The sequence below is a fragment of the Octopus bimaculoides genome, chromosome 21, assembly GCF_046866305.1.
Source record: "Octopus bimaculoides isolate indiv1 chromosome 21, ASM4686630v1, whole genome shotgun sequence".
Taxonomy (NCBI): domain Eukaryota; kingdom Metazoa; phylum Mollusca; class Cephalopoda; order Octopoda; family Octopodidae; genus Octopus; species Octopus bimaculoides.
The window spans coordinates 20,641,595-20,664,510 of NC_142948.1; the positions used below are offsets into that span (position 1 = coordinate 20,641,595).

Sequence of the window (22,916 nt, forward strand, 5' to 3'; positions counted from 1 at the left end):
AGCAGGCTAGCCTGCTAGCCTTGGCTATGTCAAGATGGATTTTTATGTATTCTTCTTCCCACTTGGATTTTAAACGTTGCTACAATTATAATATGTCTATTCTACTGTAATTTTCTACATTTTTGTGCAGCTGAAGATTGCTCTACATATTGCATTTAATGTAATGCTCGCATTACTTAAATAAATGGAGTAGCATGAAACGTGCGTACTGCAATCATCTTTAAAATCCGTGTTGCTTATTTTGATTTATCTATCTATCTATCTATCTATCTATCTATCTATCTATCTATCTATCTATCTATCTATCTATCTATCTATCTATATGTAGTGTGTTAGGTGTGATGTACAGAATTGAATATTCAGAAAAAATGTTGGCAGAATTTTGGAAAAAAATCCTTTTATTTCTTCATTATTATTAGCGCTTTCTTTCCTCTCTAGAACGTGTCAAATACAATTTTATTTGACAAGTTGTAGAGAGGAATGAAAGCGCTAATAATAGTGACGAAATAAAAGGAGTGTTTTGAAAATTCCTTGATGCAGTTATAATATTTGGAGGTAAGATTTTTTTTCAAAGAGTTAAGATTGATAAAAGAACCCTTTTAGAAAGTCGAAAGGTACTATCTTTTGGGATGAGATTTCACAAAATGTGTGTAGCTTTTGCTTTTACAGATGTGCAAGCGCTTTCAGTTCTTAATGTTTTCAAGCAGGTGTTATTACATATGTAATAACACGAGCTTGAAAACATTATGAACTGAAAGCGCTTGCACATCTATAAAAGCAAAAGCCACAAACATTTTGTGAAATCTCACATCCCAAAGGATAGTGCCTTTCAACTTTCTAAAAGGGTTCTTTGAGAAAAGTCTTTGAGGAAAATCTTCGTTCCAAATATATAAATATATATACACACACACACACACACACACACACACACACACACACACACACACACACACATATATATATGTATATATATATATGTATTTATAAACATAATTAAGGGATCAGCAAATATTTGCTTCACCATATACCAAAGTTCAGAAATAGCAGCTAAAAAAGCTGAGAATCCCACAGATAGCATCACTTGTAACTCACAAAGGCAAAAACAAGAAGAAAAAAAGAACAATGAAAAACTAACCATTCCGAAGGTTAACAGTAGACGCGTTTCTGGATTATGAGTGATACTCAGGAAATTGAGTATGGTGAAGCAAATATTTGCTGATCCCTTAATTATGTTTATAAATATATATGAGCTTTTAAATAAGTTCTCCACCAATAATGGTGCTTTCATACCGATGGGCTTGGTAAAAATTATTAATTGTTAATTGATTTATTAATTAATAAATTGGTAATCCTTTACCCTTTTAATTTATATATATATATATATATATATATACATATATATATATATATATGTATATATATATATATATGTATGTATGTATGTATGTATAAATAATACAGAATGGGACAAGGACACAAAACATCCAGATAAAGATACAAGGAAACAAAGACAGGTCATTCGGAGTTTTCTTTCCTCAGTCAACATCCAGATTATCCTTGCAATTTCGGCTGATTATTCTCGATATTGCTCCAATCTGGCCAGCCCCAAGGAAAAACTAAGCTAAGAGCATTAGATTCCTTGGAAGAAAGCAGTGAATATATACAAAAACAAAGACGGGCAAAAAATGATCCAGGAAGCGGTCCAGCTTCCTAGGGCTAAATAGCAGTAGTATGATTCTCTTATTGGGACTGTCACGTTAAGTTGACAGTATACAACTACTTTATATATATATACTAGCAGAGGCACCCGGCGTTGCTCGGGAATGAAATTGTTGCTTATATACTTGAAGAAAAAAAGGCAAAATATGCTGTATAGAAATTTGAGAGGACATTCTGTAGATGGACTCTCAGATGAATGATGGCTGGGCGCCTCTCATGAATGGGGAAAATTGAAGATGTGCCAAAAAGCCTCATTGGTACTTGGAAACTTTTACGAAAATTAAAATGGGGATTAAAGGAAAAAAATGATTTATGTGAATATCCTCACAAGAGTAATTGAAATAAATGGCGATTGTGGAACCCCCACGCACGCGCTCACGCGCGCGCGCGCATACACACGTGTGTCTTTGTAAATATGTTTGTATACATTTATGTATGTGTGTGTTTGTAAGAGACAGAGTGTGAGTGAGAGAGGTTTGTTGTCATGTATACGTACATGCATAAATATACATACATCTTTGGATGTATGCATATGACAACACAGCTCTTGACTCACTCGCACTCTGTGTCTTACAAACATGCACGCGCGCGAATACACACGTGTGTCTTTGTAAATATGTTTGTATACATTTATGTATGTGTGTCTTTGTAAGAGACAGAGTGTGAGTGAGTCAAGGTGTGTGTGTGTGTGTGTGTGTGTGTCTGTATGTGTGTGAGACAGAGTGAGAGAGCGGTGTGTATGTAGTATTTACTCTCTCTCTCTCATACGTACCAACACACACAGTCACACACAAAATAGAGAGTGAAGCTTTTTGCCGTTGTTACGTCAATACCGGAGCACGCGCGCATACACGCGTGTGTCTTTGTAAATATGTTTGTATACATTTATGTATGTGTGTGTTTGTAAGAGACAGAGTGTGAGTGAGAGAGAGAGATTTGTTAAATATAAAGCAATATTATTTATTTTTAATTAAAAAAATCAAATGAAGAGCCTAAGATTTATCCGAGGTCAAATTATTCACGCATCACAAGTATGGAAGCATTTGGTGAAGTCGATTTCACGTGAAAAGCGATTACACACACATCTCTTTTTTATACATAGTATATATATATATATATATATATATATATATATATATATATATATATATATATATATATATATATATATATATATATATACACATATATATATATACTTATATATAACACGACTGATGAAAGAAAACTCCAAATGACCCGTCCTTGTTTTCTTTGTATCGTCTATCTGGATGTTTTGTTGCTCCTTTCTTGTATCACCTAACTGTCTGGATGTTTTGCGTTCTTGTCCCATTTTGTATTATATATATATATATATATATATATATATATATATATATATATATATATATATATATATATAGCGGCATACGTACACTTTGTCCCTTATATATAAGTATACATTTTTCTAAATCTTGTACAACTCTATTTCTGTCTATCAGCCCTTTCATCCTTATTCGTTCATTCCACTCTTCGTTCTTTCTTTCCCCATCACTCACATTTCCTTGCTTTCTCTTCTTGCTCACTTTCCCTCCACTTTTCACTTCACTGTGTCCCTGTAATTTTTTTTTTTGCCCTTCCTTATTTCTTTTGTCCCTCTGCATCTACCTCTCTCTCTCCACTCTTCTCACATGACCAGCGTTCAGCCAAGCCTGATCTTTCTTTCTTGGCCGGCCGTTGTATGTGCAACATCAATATTCCTCCCTGAGCCTGTAAAATCTTGTATCCTTGCTGTAAGGTTTTATTTCCACACACACTAGCTTAATCTAATTCGTCCTTAGTTGAAAGGCACCTGTTGTTATGTCCTGTTATTATTTTAACTGTATTTGTGTAACATTGTTCATTTTTGCCATCCATTTTTTTTTTCTATACATTCGCTGCTTTCTTCTAAGGAATCTAATGCTCTTAGCTTAGTTTTTCCTTGGGGCTGGCCAGATTGGAGCAATATCGAGTATAACCAGCCGAAATTACAAAGATAATCTGGATCTCAACTGATGAAAGAAAACTCCAAATGACCTGTCCTTGTTTTCTTTGTATCGTCTATTTGGATGTTTTGTTGTCCCTTTCTTGTATCACCTAACTGTCTGGATGTTTTGCGTTCTTGTCCCATTTTATATAATTTATATATATATATATATATATATATATATATATATATATACATATACATACTAATATATATGTACTTATATATGTATATATATATATATATATATATATATATATATATATATATATATATATATATATCTATATATATATATATATATATATATATATATATATATATATATGTATATATATGTATAGATATATACTTATATATATACCTATGTATATTTATTTTTCTTTGTGGTTGGGTCGTTGATTACCTCTTTCTAGCATATTGGATGTCCACCTAGTGGTCATCCCTTATACACGTGTAGTACTATTTTTTCTGAATTTTCAGATTTTTTTATATGCTAGGCCACTTGGTTTTAAATTGAATTAATATTCAATTTATCACCCTATCTATATAAATAATATATATAGATATATATATATACACTTATTTATACATATCTTTACTTATATATATGCATATATATATATATATATATATATATATATATATATATACTGATTTATATAGATATATATGTATACATACAGCATCATCATCATCATCATCATCATCATCGTCGTTTAACGTCCACTTTCCATGCTAGCATGGGTTGGACGATTTGACTGAGGACTGGTGAAGCAGATGGCTGCACCAGGCTCCAATCTGATCTGGCATAGTTTCTACAGCTGGATGCCCTTCCTAATGCCAACCAATCCGAGAGTGTAGTGGGTGCTTTTAAGTGCCATCAGCACAAGTGCCAGTAAGGCAACACTGGTAATGATCACACTCAAATGGTGCTTTTTACATGCAACTAGCATGGAAGCCAGACAGCTGCTCTGGCAACGATCATGCTCGGATGGTGCGCTTAGCGCTCCAGTGGCACGGGTGCCCATCATTGAATTTGATTCAGTTTCAATTTCACTTGCTTTAACAGGTTTTCACAAGCAGAGTTTAGTGTCCAATGAAGGAAAAGTATGCATAAGTGGGCTGGTTACACCCCTGGCATAGGCCACGGGTTATGGTCTAACTTGGCTTGCCAGGTCTTCTCATGCACAGCATATTTCCAAAGGTCTCGGTCACTAGTTATTGCCTCGGTGAGGCCTAATGTTTGAAGATCGTGCTTCACCACCTTATCTCAGGGGTTACTGGGTCTACCTCTTCCACAGGTTCCCTCAACCGCTAGGGTATGGTACTTTTTCACACATCTATCCTCATCCATTCTCACTGTATGACCATACCAGCGCAGTCGTCTCTCTTGTACACCATATCTGATGATTTTTAGGTCCACCTTTTCTCTCAAGGTACTAACACTCTGTCTAGTATGCACACTGACATTACACATCCATTGGAGCACACTGGCTTCATTCCTTGCAAGCCTATGCATGTCCTCAGCAGTCACGGCCCATTTTTCAGTGCCATGAAGCATGGCTGTTTGTACACATGCGTCATACAGTCTGCCTTTTACTCTAAGTGAGAGGCCCCTTGTCACCAGCACAGGTAAGAGCTCTCTGAACCTTGCTCAGGCTATTCTTATTCTAGCAGCTACACTTTCAGTGCAACCTCCCCAACTACTGACTTTTGTCACCTAGGTAACGGAAGCTATCAACTACTTCCAGTTTTTCTCCCTGGAATGTGGCAGAAGTTGTTCTCTGCACATTTCCAGTGTTTATTGCTCCTGAGCATCTGCCACATACAAAAACTATCTTCCCAGTTAGCCTTCCTTTGATATTGCTGCACCTCTTAAGTGTCCATAGCTTACACTGGGTACATCTTATAGAGTTTCTACCTACACTTTTTCTATGGATCGAGCAGGGCCATTTACCTGAAGGGGTTTGTGGTTTGTCTGCCTTCCAACTTATTAGGACTTTGGTTTTAGCTAGGTTGACTCTAAGGCCCTTTGATACATATATAGATATATCTATATACATATATGTATTGTATAAAAGATCGTATGTAAGGTCAAAACAATGCAAAGTAAGTGCAAGGTAAATCACAAGAAAACAATTATGTGAATTAATGTAGACTTACCGTGTATTCAGTATTTGTTGGTAATGACATCATTTTCAAAAAATTGACGAATGTTGCGTGTGCGTGTGGGTGAGCGTTCTACACATACACACACCCACGCACATCAGCAACATTCGTCAATTTCTTGAAAATGGGGTTATAACCCCGAAATATTCAATACAAGTTAAGTCTACTAACGGTTTTTTAAAAATACTTAATAGCATTTTGTTCCTCATTTACATGGTCATCACATTTGTTAAAATACCTTATTGTTGAGTTTGTTTCTCTTTCTTTCTCTGATGAGAATATTGCATTAATTTACACCATTTATTCCTTTGGAATAATACCAATGTTGTCTTTGAAACATATGTTGGAAGTAAAAGAATTTGAATAACACTTGCATTTAACTCCATTTAATTATTTATACTATATATATACTTATACATATATATATATATATATATATATATATATATATATATATATATATATAAACATAGGTTCATCTTCCATGCCGTATGTTTAAAAAAGAAAAACTTATGTTCCCTTCATTCGATCCAATTATCTCTCTTTCACGCTCATTTATTATCATCACTTATTCATTCATTTATCTAATTTTGTCACAGATTGGCTGACCAAAATCTCTTGGTTAAGATTTGCCCAATTCTATCTCATTATTATCATAATATTCTCAGACACCGGCAGCCTGAGTCTCTGCTGTTTCACAGTGTGCCTGCCCAGCCACCTGTACTGGAAGTTTCTATCCTCTGACCTCTATCGGATGTCTCTCATGAACACTTCTAAAGGCATAATGCAGCCCCCATCCCTACTTAGGGTTTATCTCCGATGTAAGGTAGTGATCATGTAGAGCATAAAATGATGGTGTGGTGTATGCAAGTTGAAGACTATTGTATGTACATATGTTCTGCCAAATGCGAGCTTTCTTTTCAGGTACATGACGCTGATGTCCCCCCATCCCAAGGTCTCACAGGCCCACACCTCCCACACCCTCAGGGTTGGCACACTCAACGTGGGCACACAGGAAGGTAGGTCTGGTGAAATTGTTGAGATGCTTGATTGGCGACATGTAGATTTGTGCTGCCTCCAAGAAGTAAGGTGGAGAGGAAGTTCCACTAGGTTCCTCACAGGCAAAGAACATGGGTACAAGATTTTCTGGGTAGGGAACACTGACGGTGTGGAGAAATGGGTTGATAAGATAATCGAGGTAGTCAGAGTCTGTGATAGAATACTTAGGATTAGATTAATGCTGCATCATGGGTAAGCAACCATTTTCTCGGCCTATGCCCCTCAGCCAGGGCTACCTGATGGACAGAAAGACCGATTTTATGACACCCTCCTGCAGACTACCTCATCGACAAATGACAGGGACCTTCTCTTTGTGGCTGGTGACTTTAATAGGCATATTGGACAACATGCAGGGAGCTTCCATGGTGTACATGAAGGCTTTGGTCTTGGTTTCCACAATGAGGAGGGAACCAGGCTGCCAGAGTTCTGTGATGTAAATAATTTTATGGTTTGTAACACTAACTTCAGGAAACCTGCTAGCCACCTATTCACCGACTGATCTATAATCAAATTGACTACATCCTCGCCAGGGAATGAGAAAGATGGCTACTTATGAATGCCAAAACCTTCCCAGGTGAAGAATGCACCCGACAACGAAGAGATATATGAAGAACTCCAGCATCTCTCCAAACATATGGGAGGAGAAGGCCCTGTAGTGCAATGAATGGCACCAATTGCTGAAGCTCATAATTCCAGCCATTGAGAAGAACCAGCTGTGAGAATATGAAAAGGCACATGACAGGTGTTTCTTCTCCATTGCATAAAGTAGCTTCACCTGCAATAAATGTCATTGCTGCTGCAGCTCAAGAGCAGGCTTTGTAGCCCACATGCGAGCCTGCTAGAAGATGACTACTGAATAAAAACTGTCATTGTCGTCTTACAACAGACAGCTGAAGAAGATGATACCCACCAACTCCTTTAATACCCCTCTCAAAGGATCTTTGTCTTGCAAGTTACTTGATGATCCTGCCAGTGCTGGTGCCACTTAAAAAGCTACCAGTCCATACTGTAAAGTGGTTGGCATTTGGAAGGGCATCCAGCTGTAAAAACCATGCCAAATTGACCTCACTTGTGCTTGTGTCACGTAAAAAGCACTAATTCCATCCTGCTGGGTGATTAGTGTTAGGAAGGGCATCCAACCATAAAAACCCTGCCAAAACAGTGACAGAAGTCTGGTGCAGACCCCTACCTGGCCAGCATGGAAGGCAGATGCTAAACAGTGGGGATAATGAGGATGATATATGTGTGTATTATATACATTTGCACACTCACATGCATACACACATAGATATGAACATACATATACAAATGTTCATGAGCTTATATGTATCAGTTAGGTAACTGACATTGAGGTAACTAGACCTATCAAGTACATATATTCATTATTTACTCACAGATGGAGGAGGTGTGAAGTATCAGTCCTCACCATTAAAATACAATTAACCAGACAATCTTCCTACCACTATCACCACTCTCTCTCTCTCTCTCTCTCTCTCTCTCTCTCTCTCTCTCACACACACACACACACACACACACACACACAAACACAAACACACTTGATGTTTTTCTCTTTCACCACAATTTTCCTTAACTGGTATGTCTAGCAATTACTCATCCACCCACCCATCCAGTCCTACATCAGGACCAGCTAGTAGCATGGTTTGAACTGGTGACCTTGTAATTATTAACACAAATAGTTCTCACCTTTAAGAATTAATTTGTTCCTAATTATTGCGCTTTAATTGAAAGCTCATAAATCAGGAAGGATTTTCCCACAGAAAGGTGGGAAAATATCTCCACATTGTGTAGTTAAGAAGTTTGCTTCCGAACTGCATACAAGTGTCTTCTACTATATAGCCCTGGGCCAACCAAAGCTTTGTGAGTGGATTTGATAGACAGAAATTTCTGTGGAAGTCTGTCACATATATACATTGGTATGTGTTTGTGTATGCACATATTTATATATGTAATTGTGTGTGTATTTGTAACTCTGTATATGTTTGTTTATCTCTCACCTCTTGATAATTGTTGTGGATTTGTTTATGTCCTGATTTAGTGGAGACACATCTGTACCTTCAGATATAATTTGTAATCTTACTTATTCAAAACTCAGTCAGTCCCTTCCATGTTTGTACAGTGGAGAGAGGCCATAGCAGTTCTCTTCTGGGTTTTTTGAGTTATGTGTTTTGCTTTTTCCCCCCAATGTCTGTTGACAACCTTGACATCCTTCTGAAAGAGTCAGAGCTATGTGGATGATGGTCTTCTATACTGAAAATGTGGCTGCCATAACATGTGACTAGCCATTACATTCATTCTTTTAATATGTCTTGGAATCTTCATGATGATGCACTTCTTAAGACATACTAAGGCAAGGAATGTAAGGGTTTCACTGTCTTATTTGCTTATGTATATTGTCACCATTTCCTCCTCTTGAATTGCAGGAGGAGGTGTGAAGTATCAGTCCTCACCATTAAAATACAATTAACCAGACAATCTTCCTACCACTATCACCTCTCTCTCTCTCTCTCTCTCTCTCTCTCTCTCTCTCTCTCTCTCTCTCTCTCTCTCTCTCTCTCTCTCACACACACACACACACACACACACACACACACACACCCTCCGATTTTCCACATATGTAGTAGATAAAATTATATATATATATATATATATATATATATATATATATATATATATATATATATATATATATATATATATATATATATAATTATAAATATATATATATATATGTATAATTATATAAAATTATATGTATATATAATTATATACATACATATATATATATATATGTATATATATATATATATATATATATATACATATATGATATATAAATCAATTTAAATAGCTTCTTTTTTGCTTACTTTTAGAGGTGTTGTCTTTGTGGCCATGTGGGTAATTACACATGCTGTATTACACATCTTGAGCAAGGTTCAATCCCTTCCATGATCACTATCCTTGGTGTTCATAAAAATTTGAATTTTTTTTAAAAATAAAATATTTACTCCCTGCACTCCACTGCTCTTGTAATTCCTTGAGAGAGTTACAGATTGAAACCCTCTCCCAGTGCATTAAATCCCTACTTACTAATCAATGTTCTTACCTACAAAGGCATCTAAACAGGTCCCCAATTTGGAATTAATTACTGAGCTACAGCTGTGATGAGATAATTTTTGTTTTTTATCTTTAGTTATGATAGATTTAAATATCCCTTAATTTACTACATTAATGTTAGGTGTCTTGGTGGTCTCGTGGGTAGAGACATAATTAGAAAACCACATTGAACATCCTGAGCTGGGTTCAATCCTACCCAGGGCCTGCATTAAGGGGTCTTATTAAAATTTTTCATTTTTTTTTTAATCTCCAGAGGTAAGAAATGAAAATGTTTAGTAAGACCACCCTGTAATTCCTGGCAGAGATTAGAAATCTCTGCTTGTGTTTTGTTACTACTTTTAAACACCCTTACCTACTGGGCCACCAAAGCAGCAAAAATTTTTATGAGAAAATTAAGATACTTAAATTTACTTCAAATATTGTATTTACTATAAATATATGAGGGAGATCTGGTTACTATGTGAAGGCTGTCTTGTGGCCCTTCTTTGCACACACACACACACACACACACACACACACACACACACACACAATATTTTTGATGAGTGAAATTTGGTTGCTTAAATAAAAGTATTTAATAATGTCTTTTGTAATTTCTGGCAGAGATTTGAAACCTCCACTTCTAAACATCCTGACCTGTTAGGCCACCAAAGCAACAATTCTCCTGTGAAAATGAAGATATTTAAATTTATTTCAATTACTGGGCTTACTACAAAGAGTTGAATGAGATTTGGTTACTATGTCAAGGTTGTTTTTGACTCCCTTCTTCACACACAATCTTTTTATTGATGAAAATTTGGTTGCTTAGATAAAAATATTTAATAAGACATCTTGTAATCTCTGGCAGAGATTTGAAACCTCCACGAGAGTATTTTGCTATTATTTCTAAACACTCTTACCTATTGGGACATCAAAGAAATAACAAGTTTTATAAGAAAATTAAGATATTTAAATTTATTTCAATTATTGGGTTTACTATAAAGATTTGGAGGAGATTTGGTTATTATGTCAAAGCTGCTTTGTGGCCCCTTCTTCACACAGACAATCTTTTTGCCGGGGGAAATTTGGTTGCGTAAATAAAAATGTTATTTAATAAGAACCTTTGTAATTCCTGGAAGAGATTTGAAACCTCCACTTGTTATATTACCACTTTGCAACACCCATACCTACTGAGCTACCAAATCATCAATAATTTTAATAAAATCAAGATATCTAAATTTATTTCAATTAATGGAATTATCATAAAGATATGATGACAATTTGATTACTCTGTGAAGGCTGCCTTGTGGCCACAATCTTTTTGTTCAGGGTAATTTGGTTGCTTAAATGAAAATATTTAATGAGACCCCATGTAATTCCTGGCAGAGACCTGAAACTCTACTGATGTGTTACTACTTCTAAGCACACTTACCTACTGGACAATCAAAGAAGTAACAACTTTAAAGAGATAATTACAATATTTAAATTTATTTCAATTATTGGGTTTACTATAAAAATTTTGAGGGAGATTTGGTTACTATATCAAGGCTGCTTTGTAGCCCCTTCTTCACACATAGACACACACTCACACACAATCTTTTTGTTGAAGGAAAACTGGTTGCTTAAAAAAATATTTAATAAGGTCCCTTGTAATTCCTGGCAGAAATTTGAAGCTTCCACTTCTGATCACCCTTACCTACTGGGTCATGAAAGCAGCAACATCTTTATGAGAAAATTAAGATATTGAAATTTATTTCAATCAGTTAGGCTTACTATAAGGATTTGAAGATTTGGTTATTATGTGAAGGCTGCTTTGTGACCCCTTATTCACACCCACACACCCACACACCCACCCATGCATGCACAATCATTTTGTTAAGGGAAATTTGGTTGCTTAAATAAATATATATATATATATATATATATATATATATATATATATATACAATTGCAGCATTTGAGGGCGCGTGGGGGCCATTACATTCACTTCAGCATTTAAATTGCAGCACAGAATTTTGTCAGTGAACAGGTCATGATCTCAAAGTGACAAAAATATTTTGGCAAACTAAATTTAAATGTTGAAGAGTATAACGGTTTTTGTGTGATTTTGAATGGCTTATAGACACCTTCCATGCTGCAATTGTTTATCATGATATATTATTATACCATAATTGAACCATACTCAATGACTGGCACCGCACCAGTGGAGCACTAACAGCACTGTCTGAGTGTGTTCATTGCCAGAGCAGCTGTCTGGCTTCCGTGCTAGTGGCCCGTAAATAATCATTACCAGCATTGCCTTCTAGCACTTGTGCTGGTGGCATGTTAGAAAATCATTCAAGCGAGGTTGTTGCCAGTGCCACTGGACTGGTTCCCATGCAGGTGGCACATAAAAAACATCTCTTTGAGCGTGGCCGTTGCCAGTACCGTGTGACTGGCCCTCATGCCGGTGGCACGTAAAAGTACCAACTACACTTTCGGAGTGGTTGGCATTAGGAAGGGCATCCAGCTGTAGAAACTCTGCCAAATCAGATTGGAGCTTGGTGCAGCCTTCTGGCTTGCCACTCCTCAGTAAGATCGTCCAACCCATGCTAGCATGGAAAGCGGACGTTAAACGATGATGGTGATGATGATATATATATATATATATATATATATATATATATATATATATATATAGATAGATAGATAGATAGATAGACATATATATAATATATGATATATGTATATAATTATATTCGAACAAATTGACCTCGAGTTCGAATTTGCCTCTCATCCTTTCAGGGTCGATAAATTAAGTACTAGTTGAGTATTGGTGTTGATCTTATTGACTGGTCCCCTCCCCTAAAATTTCAGGCCTTGTGCCTAGTGTAGGAAAGAATATGGACACATATTTATCTGAATTTATATTTCCCTCACACTGCACCAGCTCTGATCAACCATTGCTCCAAATTGCTGCCCAGATCATCACAGAATAGCTACTATGTTTCATTGTTGGCTGTAATCTTTTCATGTCAAATTCTTGATCACAGAGCCTCCAGACCCATGCTTGACCACTGTCAGAAAATACAGCAAATCTAGATTCATCAGAGAATATGTCAGTGTCCCAAAATGCTAGTGGCTCCTCCACCATCTCACTGGCCCAATCTTTTCGCCACTTCATATTGACTGGTCAAAGAAGTGGCTTCTTCCTTGCTGCTCTGCCATAGTAGCCAAGTTAGTGGAGACAGCTGTCAGCTGTTCTGGGACTGACATCAACTTGTTCTGCTATGTCAGAGGCCTAGCAATGAGAATTATTCTCTACACTTCTCTTAACAAAGCAAAGGGTCCTGTCAAAGGGACTTGGTTGACCTAGTTGAGTTGATGTGGTCCCCTTCCCCTCTCTGATGAATAGCACAATCACTCTATTAACTGTAGAAAGCAGGATCCCAAGGTCTTCTGTGATTTTATGCTGACTAAGTCCACCTTCAGATTGACTCACAATGTGGCCTCTTTGAAATTCGAACAGTTCCAAGGCTTCTTTTTGTACGGGGCATGGTTAAACAGTCAAATACAGAACCTGAAATGCTGAGGAAATTTCCAGTCTTGGGCAGAGAAGGTTTTTGAAATGTGAGAGAAACTACGTCTTTTAGTTTGTTATGTTTACCTCTGTGTGTGTGTGTGTGTGTGTGTGTGTGTGTGTGTGTGTGTGTGTGTGTGTGTGCGTGTGTGTGCGTGCGTGCGTGTGCGTGCGTGTGCGTGCGTGTGTGTGTGTGTGTGCGTGCGTGCGTGCATGCATGCGTGTGTGTCAGTGGTCTTAAAAGTAGTCTTTATATATGTATTTACATAATTCATATATTTATCATCATCGTCATCATCATCATCATAATTTAACATCTGCTTTTCATGCTGGTATGGGGTGGAAGGTTAGACAAGAGCTGGCATATCAGAAGGCTGCACCAGGTTCCATATTCTGCTTTGGCCTGGTTCCTACAGCTTCCTAATACCAACCATTTTACAGTGTAGTGGATGCTTTTTATGTGGCATTAGCAGAAGTGAGGTCACTAAATAACTTACAAGAAAAGATCCCTCAACTGAAGTGGGGCTAGTATTGAGGGAGGTGGCTTTGTATCATGTGACAAGAGGTTACAGTATGAATAAAGGGACAGAAATAAGTGTCTTGTAGTAAACGAGAGACATGCTCCCTCCGTAGCAGAGAGGATAGAGAGAGAGAACTTGTGAAAATGTGACAGGGGTGGGAGTACATTCAAATTACAGGGAAGTGTATATAAGTGAAGTGGAACCAAGGATTGGATAGGATGAGTGGATGGGTAAGTTGATGAGATTGTGAAGGGTGAGTGGGTGGTAGAGGGGAAGGGAATACAGTGAATTGACACAAATACAGGGAGTGGATGTTATGAGGATATGTTGTGGGGAAGAGATTCATAAAGGTACTAAGGGAGAGTGGGAGATAGAGGAGAGGAAGAGGAATACAGTGAGTGGAGAACTTGGGTGGGAGGACAGAGGAGGTGTTAAGAAGACAGGTTGTCAGGGAGAGGTTTGGTCAAGGACATGACCATAAATGACATGCTTTTACGGCCTTGATTTTACTTAACTAGACAAGTCTTCAATCATCAATCACCAATCATTGTGGCCGTTTGTCATCTCTGTGAGGCTCAACATCTGATGATTATTTTTCACCACTTCATCTCATGTCTTCCTGGGTCTTCCTCTTCCACAGATTGCTTCCATAAGAGATCAGCACTTCTTGATGCAGCTGTCTTCATCCATACACATCATATGACTATACCAGTGCAATCATCTCTTTTGCACACTACATCTGATGCCTCATATATCTAATTTTTCCCTTAATACATTTACACTTTGTCATACACTGATGTTGCACATCAATCAGAAAATGTTGGCTTCAATTCTTTTAAGCTTTCACATGTCCCCTGCAGTCACCGCCCATGTTTCGCTACCATGTAGCATAGCCGTTCGTACACAAGCATTGTACAATCTATCTTTCATTCTGAGGGACAGACCTTTGTTATCAACAAAGGTAATATTCATATATATATATACATACAAACATGCATATGGAAAGATAAGAAATTATGAAAGAATTAAATGTGAAATGATTTTGCGCAAATGTATTTGAGTGTGTATGTGCAATACATATATACATTTATACATAACTCATACATACCTACCACACATGCTCATGTATGTGGTTTGGGTCTATGAGAGAAAGACAGTGATCTTGAACAACATTGATAATAAATCAATGCAAGTTATATTAATTACATAGCAAAATACACAGACAAATTACAGCACACACACACACACACACACACACACATTCATATGATGATGATGATCATCATCACTTATTTGCCATCTTCCATACTGGCATGGGCAAATGTGTTATGCACCAGTATCTGCTTTGGGATAGTTTCTACATAATGCCAACCACTTTTTGGAGCACCAGCATTAGTAAGGTCCCGAGTAACTTGCTCGTGCTATATGTAAATATATTATATTATATTACTATGTCAGGTTACTTCGAGTGCTACTTGTGTAACCCTGTACAACCTGTTTGGGTTCTTGGCGACTAAACTTGTAACCCCACTGAAGTAGCTTGGTGATGTGGGTGGTTGTTGGACACCCTGTGGGACGAAAGGTAAAACCCATTAAAAGGCGGAGGAACTCATAAACATCAACAGCCATCCAATTGAGGTTTGCTGTTCATTAGTATCGTGGAATACTTGCTGTTGTTGCTGTCTGTGGTACTGATCAAGAACAGTATTATATTTAACATGGGACATGATTAATTTTTTAATACACAAAGAAAATAACTGACATTATAATATAGAAAGGGAAATAATCGGTAATACAGAAAGGAACGTTTATGATGGTTAGAGGAAATAAATTATATTGCAATAAATAAAAATGTGACAAGCTAGTAAAATCGTTACTGAGGCAGGAAAAATGCTTAGCTCTAAGTCTTCCGACTTTGTGTTCTGAGTTCAAATGTCACCGAAGTTGACGCTGCTTTTCATCCTTTTGGAGTCGACAAAATAAGTACCATTTGAACGACTTACCTCCTCCCTCCAAATTGCTGGCCTTGTACAAAAATTTGAAAGCAACGTTTCAAAAATAAAGGGAAATAACCGATATTATAACAATGCAAGAAGGGAAATAACCATTACCACGAAGTAAATAAACCAATATTTTAATCCTTGAATGATTACTTCCCTTCCTTCACTGAATTCACTCTGTGTTTGTGCCCATCTGTTCGATGAAATCTCTCCTTGAAATCTCTCTTGCATCCATCCAAATGGTTATTGTATCACTGTAATTCAAGCTACAGTCGAATAATTTCAAATATTCTATGTGGTACATTCTATTGAGAGGAAATGACTGGTCAAAGAAATGGCTTCTTCCTTGCTGCTCTGCCATAGTAGCCAAGTTAGTGGAGATACCTGACTGCTGTTCTGGGACTGACATCAACTTGTTCTGCTACGTCAGAGTCCTAGCAATGAGAATTATCCTCTATACTTCTCTTAACAAGGCAAAGGGTCCTGTATTGTTTATGAGTGAAACTCTTGTGGTTCTGTGTTCCTTATCAGTTGCTTTCAACTTAAAGGATGTAAAACTCTGCTGTCTCTCATTAATTTCTCTCCTTTCAACTTTTCCCCTGAAGAAGGACTCTGTCCAAAGTGTCCAGCAAGTTCACTGTGCTCTTTTTATTGATTTTATTACACAACATAAGTCTAGCCAATGCAGAACAGCACCAGTCTCATTGGAATCTGTTTGATCAGAAAGAGAGAGAGAGAGAGAGAGAGAGAGAGAGAGAGAGAGAGAGAGAGAGAGAGAGAGAGAGACATACACACAACACACACTCATTATTATAACTATACTTTTATTCTTTTAACAGCTTCAAGAAACTGGAAACTGAAGACGATTCCCTCCAAGCAAATAAAACTTCCTTCACAGAATGTGATACATCAAAACTCATCTCTCATGTTTTGAAGGAAGTCAATTAAACATACTTAGATTTTAGTACAACACCACTACAGCTGTTGTCTAATTTAATCCTTTTAATGACATCCCAATGAGGGCAGTTAATTCTTCTTTACACACTCTATACCCTCAGTTGCCATGATGTGTCCTTCAATTGATAACACCTACCAGTTGATCAACATGCTGTCTCAACAAACATACCAAAGTTCTCAAAAGTTTGCTAAATATTTTGACTTGTTTTCCATACAGAGCTTTGTTCCTGCCAGACTGCTGTGTCTATCACAGAGATCCTTATTTTCTTGACATGATTTGCCATATTCCTTCTTTTTAAGAAATTATTAGCAAAAAAAAACAAAACAAAAAAGAAGAAATAAATTTTCTGAGCACACAGTTGTGCCAACCAAGCAAATGTCATAATAAAAAAATCTTTGTTTAAGGAGTTCCACTGAAGAAAAACTAAAATTGCTGTTTGAGAAATAATGAAAAACACTCAGAAAAAGCTGAAACAAATCAGGATTAAATTTTAATGTCACCAACGATAACAATTTAATAATTAAAAAAGATTAAAAATTTAGTTTTTATTCACCATCCTGTTTAGAAACTGAAATAAGCAGAATGATATTATGAGTGGCAAGAATAAAATCATTTTAACTTTCATTTGGTTAGCACCAGGTATTCCTGTTTTCTAAGAGTTTGACAAGGTGATATATTTGAAGGGCTGTTTTAATTGATTTAACTACACCTACAGTGTTTGACTGGTACTTTATTTTATTAACAGCACCAGCAGGATCTATCCAAAATGGAATCCAACAACTTTGTACCCTCTGAGATATCTTCAGGTTTTATCTACACACTCTCAATGGCTCTTGTCATTGAATGTATTGGTGGTTTGGTGTGTAACTTCATTGTCCTCATTACATACCACAAGAGTTTCAAAACCCAGAAAACAGACAACTTCCTCATCATTAATTTAAATATTGTTGATATTCTTATTTGTGTCACAGCCATTCCTCTCACACTTGTCCTGTTACAGAGCTACCAAGAACAATGCTGCGTGCTACCATGTTTCTTTCACCAAGCCAACATCACATTTGTTAGTACAGCTAGTGCTGTCACCCTGCTTACCATCAGCATTGATCGTTATGAAGCTGTGGTGACACCATTAAGAAAAAAAGTCATTCAATCCAATATGAAAAAAACTCTTCTTGCCATTTGGACAAGTTCTTTGTTTGGGTTGTGTTCTCCATTTATTGGGGTAGACTTTTCCTTGTTGCCACCTGTAACAGAATTGCATTCATCAACTTTATCTTCAATATTACCAAATTCAAATTCTTCAAACTCATCATCTCATGAACTCCACAAAACCTTCACCAGCTCCAAAGATGTAACTGAGTCTACAGGAGATGTCAATTGGCAATGGAAACTGCACACATGCCAACACTTCATTTATTCAGCCCATTTCTTCCCATTCCATGATGTTTACTTCATGTTTTACTTCTTCCTCTGCATGACTGGCATGATTGTCTGCTATTACTACATTTTCCGAGTTGCTAAGCAACGACTCGCTGTCCGTTTAGCATTAATCCGGGCCACCCTAGCCTTTACAGGGAGCAGTACTGCAGAGGAGTCCATTTGGAAACTACAGGACCGGCGTCTGACCAAGATGACACTGGCCATTGTTTCTTCATTCATCATTTGTTGGGGGCCCCATATCATTATTTCCTGCATCAGTATTGCTCTGCATGATATAACAGCAGAAATGCTACGTTTTATTGGACTTGTCATTGCTTTCTCCACAGCTCTGTTACATCCACTTCTTTATACATTCATGCGACAAGACTTCCAGAGGGCACTCAGAAACAAGTGGATGACACAGAAAGTACTGCGTAGAAATCCTAAAATTGGAACAGATGCTTCTGCTACCCACAATGGAAGCATTTGGACTTTGACACGGGACACAATTAATGATACAACCTCAGCAGAATAATGGGTTTTTATCGTTTCTATTGGAACAAATAGAGTGGGAGAGAACTGATTGTAAATTTTACAGACACTAACAAATGCACTCACACATACATAATATGCACAGCACATACAGACAATAATATGCACACTAACATATATATACCTCACATACACAGAGTGACATACCATACATGTAATCATACAGACAGTAACATACATATCCACATACTAAAATGACAAACAACTGGACACATACACAATATTATAATAATACTGTTTTTCTTCAGTTGTTAAAACATTCTCCTTCATTTCTTTTAAATTTTCAATAAAATATTTATAAAAAGAATGTTCCTTGTTTGAAGTATTGTATGTATTAACATCATTATTATATATGAAGAATACTAGAGTCTGATGAAATTTTTGATAAACAAAATTTTATTCTTTTTGTACACAAAAAAAAAAACCAAAACAAATGTCATTACTATGAATGACAAAATGTCAAAAGAGTTTTGAATGTTATAGTTCTTGGTGTAGTTATAGCAGCATATAAAACGTTGTTAGTTGCTTGCTGGCTACTGACTTCTAATGTCATTCATCCTCCAACTGTTCATTATCTTTGTGTTGTCAGCTGCTGTCCACCATCTGTTGACCAACTGTTACAGTGACTGTCAATGTTCTCTGCCAAAAGATAAGACCATTGCTGGAGCCTATCCCATACAAAGTCATAATTGGTCAGATTTTGTTGATCACTTGGGCAATATTCTAGCGAATCACAACATCGGGTGATTGCTGAATCAAATATATCAGGAACAGTAAAATCATATTCCCTTCTGAGGATGGTGTGAATTGTTGATATAATTTTGAACTTCGCATCACCACCAAAGATGCCACCGTCAGATGAAATGAAGAAACTAAAGGTTTTCGTAGCTAGCTTCAAATGAGAAGGCAAGTTACAAAACTTTCAAAAAGAAAGCATGCAAGATGTTGCATAAAATGAAGGGGTCAACCCAAAACAAGCTGAATAAGCTTGCAAACACTATCTATGAGATAGGTGTTGTGTTTCACAACTATAGAAAATATGTTGAATGCTTGTAACTACAAGATTACACAGCTCACTTCCGAGGGCCATGCTATACAGTTCCCAGCATCCTCTCATGTGTAGTGATATCACCACTTTTATGGCTGCCAGCTCATTCATCTCTCATCTCATGATCTTTGTTAATATAATCAAGAATTTGTAGTAACGGCGTGCGCATGCATAGAATTCAACATACCAAGCTTTCCCACTTTATTCTGTCTCTTTCTTGCTGGCCAGCGATTGAGCATGGACGTGTTTAGCTGTCTCTCACCGTCTTTCGAACTTAAGCTCGACAGCTCGCTTACATCTACATACCAACGTCCCAACAACAATGCTCACACACACAGAAGCTGTAACAACAAACAAGAGCTAAAGATGTATATATTAACCACCTGAATAAATGTTGTTTAAGTTGATAGTCTGGAGTTCAGCGTTCCGTTATATTTCTAATTTTATATAGGAAAGTGGTGACCCCCGACGTGATTCGAACACACAGCCCGCTGAGCTGCAATAACCCACTTTCCTATAAAGTGGTGACCCCGACGAAGAAAAACGCAGCATGGATTCTGGACTACCAACCTATAACTGGTGAACCCGACTAAAGAACAAATGCGGCCATGGAGACTGAACTACCAAGCAACGATGACCACCAACATCTCCAACCATAGTCAACACGACTCATACTATTGTGTACTCAAGAATTTGATATAAAACTCTCACGTGTACTGACTTTCTATCTGCTGTGATATCTCACATACATATGAACGGCCTGTCTTTTATTATGTTCTTATATGTCGCATTCACACTCTCACATACACATACATCTTTTATGCCACACTAAATATCTCTTGTTATTCATTTCATACGGCTGTCTTTTCTATCGTCTCTTCATTACTGGTATTTACGAAATCTATGTTATCGTAGTATAACATTATTTGTATATCATCATTGATATATATTTTGTGTTCGACCGTGTGATACGTTTAAATAAAAGGAGTCCTCTGTTTTTCCATTCGTCACCATTTCTCCTTTTTGAGTTCGCACGGTCGTTTTTTCATTTTGGGTTAAGAAAATTTTTCTTCGAGGTTTTCGCTAATGGCCGTATAGAGATTTGTCTGTCGACTGTCTGTAAAAGCGCACCTCTTCAAACACCATCACCAAACAGCCTTTTCGCCACCAGCTTCTTTCAACCAAGATTACCACCGTGACGACAACAATTACTACTACCAACTACAAGCATTCCCCCCGACATCGCCAAGTTTCAACAGGACATCATTACCACCACACATACAGAACATAGCTATAGCAGTTCCTGCGCCGACGTCTTCACCATCAATGTACTGTCTACCACAATGTCGTGCGCCAACAACCCCACCACCAGGGACACACCAGATCAACACACTCGGTTTTATCTTCACTGTGGAGTGGAATTTATCCACTCACGCACAACAGTAAGAGCTAGCCGAATTGAATATTCCGTACCAGGTAACCGGTCACAACTGACCACGACTTCCTGAGTACAGACATTCTATCTCCTTGTGGAATTCTTATACGAACTGGATTTTTTTGTCTCTACAGACACATTTAATATGTTCTGTGTTTTTTTTTCTCACACACACTTGTGCACTCACACACTTTCTTTCATTTGTACATTGCATGCATGTTCTCATGAGTGCACATTCATTTCTTTCATTTTTCTTTGTGTGTTTTGTGCTACATCTTGTGGGTGGTTTTCAGTGGCCATCCTGCCTCAGGCGTTCCAACAGATTTCATATTATCGTGCGTTTCCGCACTGGCAAGGGAGCCCTGTAGTAACGCCGTGCGCATGCGTAGTCTCACGCATGCGTGGAATTCAACATACCAAGCTTTCCCGCTTTGATCTCTCTCTTTCTTGCTGGCCAGCGATTGAGCATGGACGTGTTTAGTTGTCTCTCTACATCTTTCGAACTTACGCTAGACAGCTCGCTCACATCTACATAACAACGTCCCAACAACTATGCTCACACACACAGAAGCTGTAACAACAAACAAGAGCTAAAGATGTATATATTAACCACCTGAATAAATGTTGTTTAAGTTGATAGTCTGGAGTTCAGCGTTCCGTTATATTCTTAATATTATATAGGAAAGTCAGGTATACATTTAATGATGTATAACCCACTTTCCTATAAATTCTTTAAATTTAGATTCTAAGAAAATATTAAAATATTATTGTCATTGAAATTAATTTCATTACCTTCCTGTAATATTTGCAGAAAAATTGAGACACCTGCTTACAGTCTGGCATCTAATGGCGCCACTGAAAGGGCTGCACAGTCTGTGAAAGCTGCACTGAAGCATTTTGATCTTAAGACTGAGAATTTCGGCAACTGCTTGAACAAAATTCTGTTCAACCATTGGAGTGCCTTGTAAATTATCACCAGCTGAAAAGTTAATGAAAAGACTATTGAGGGTTACAGTAAACCCATTCTTTGAAATAGATGAAGATGTAATATACAAAACCATGTTTGACAAGGTTGCAGCCAAGGCAAAATATTTGAAAGAATACTGCATGGATTAAGGAGGGTTGCCCACTGCAGATAGTGGCTAAACACACGGGAACCAGGACCTAGCACAATGGTTCATGCTGAGTTTTCAAAGATGCCTAACAGTGATGGTGTGACCATATCAAGTCCCAAGGCTAGGTGTGACACCAACACCAGAGTTATAGAAGTGAAGCAGCCTGTTATTGACAATGCTAGCTTGAATGAAGATCGAACATGAAAATTTCATCAAGTGAGGTGAAGTGCAAGAATTGCA

The 22,916-nt window shown here is 37.2% G+C and overlaps 1 protein-coding gene across 1 annotated transcript in view; it reads left to right on the top strand.

Moving 5' to 3' along the window:
• Positions 1 to 19,385, top strand: part of LOC106873105 (G protein-coupled receptor 22) — a 76,324-nt gene extending 56,939 nt beyond the window's left edge. The window contains exon 2 of the mRNA XM_089338904.1: positions 16,989 to 19,385. Within this exon, the coding sequence (XP_089195030.1) occupies positions 17,874 to 19,061 (1,188 nt within the window). The 5' untranslated portion in view covers positions 16,989 to 17,873 and the 3' untranslated portion in view covers positions 19,062 to 19,385. The remainder of the gene's footprint in view (positions 1 to 16,988) is intronic.
• The last annotated feature ends 3,531 nt before the right edge of the window (positions 19,386 to 22,916 follow it).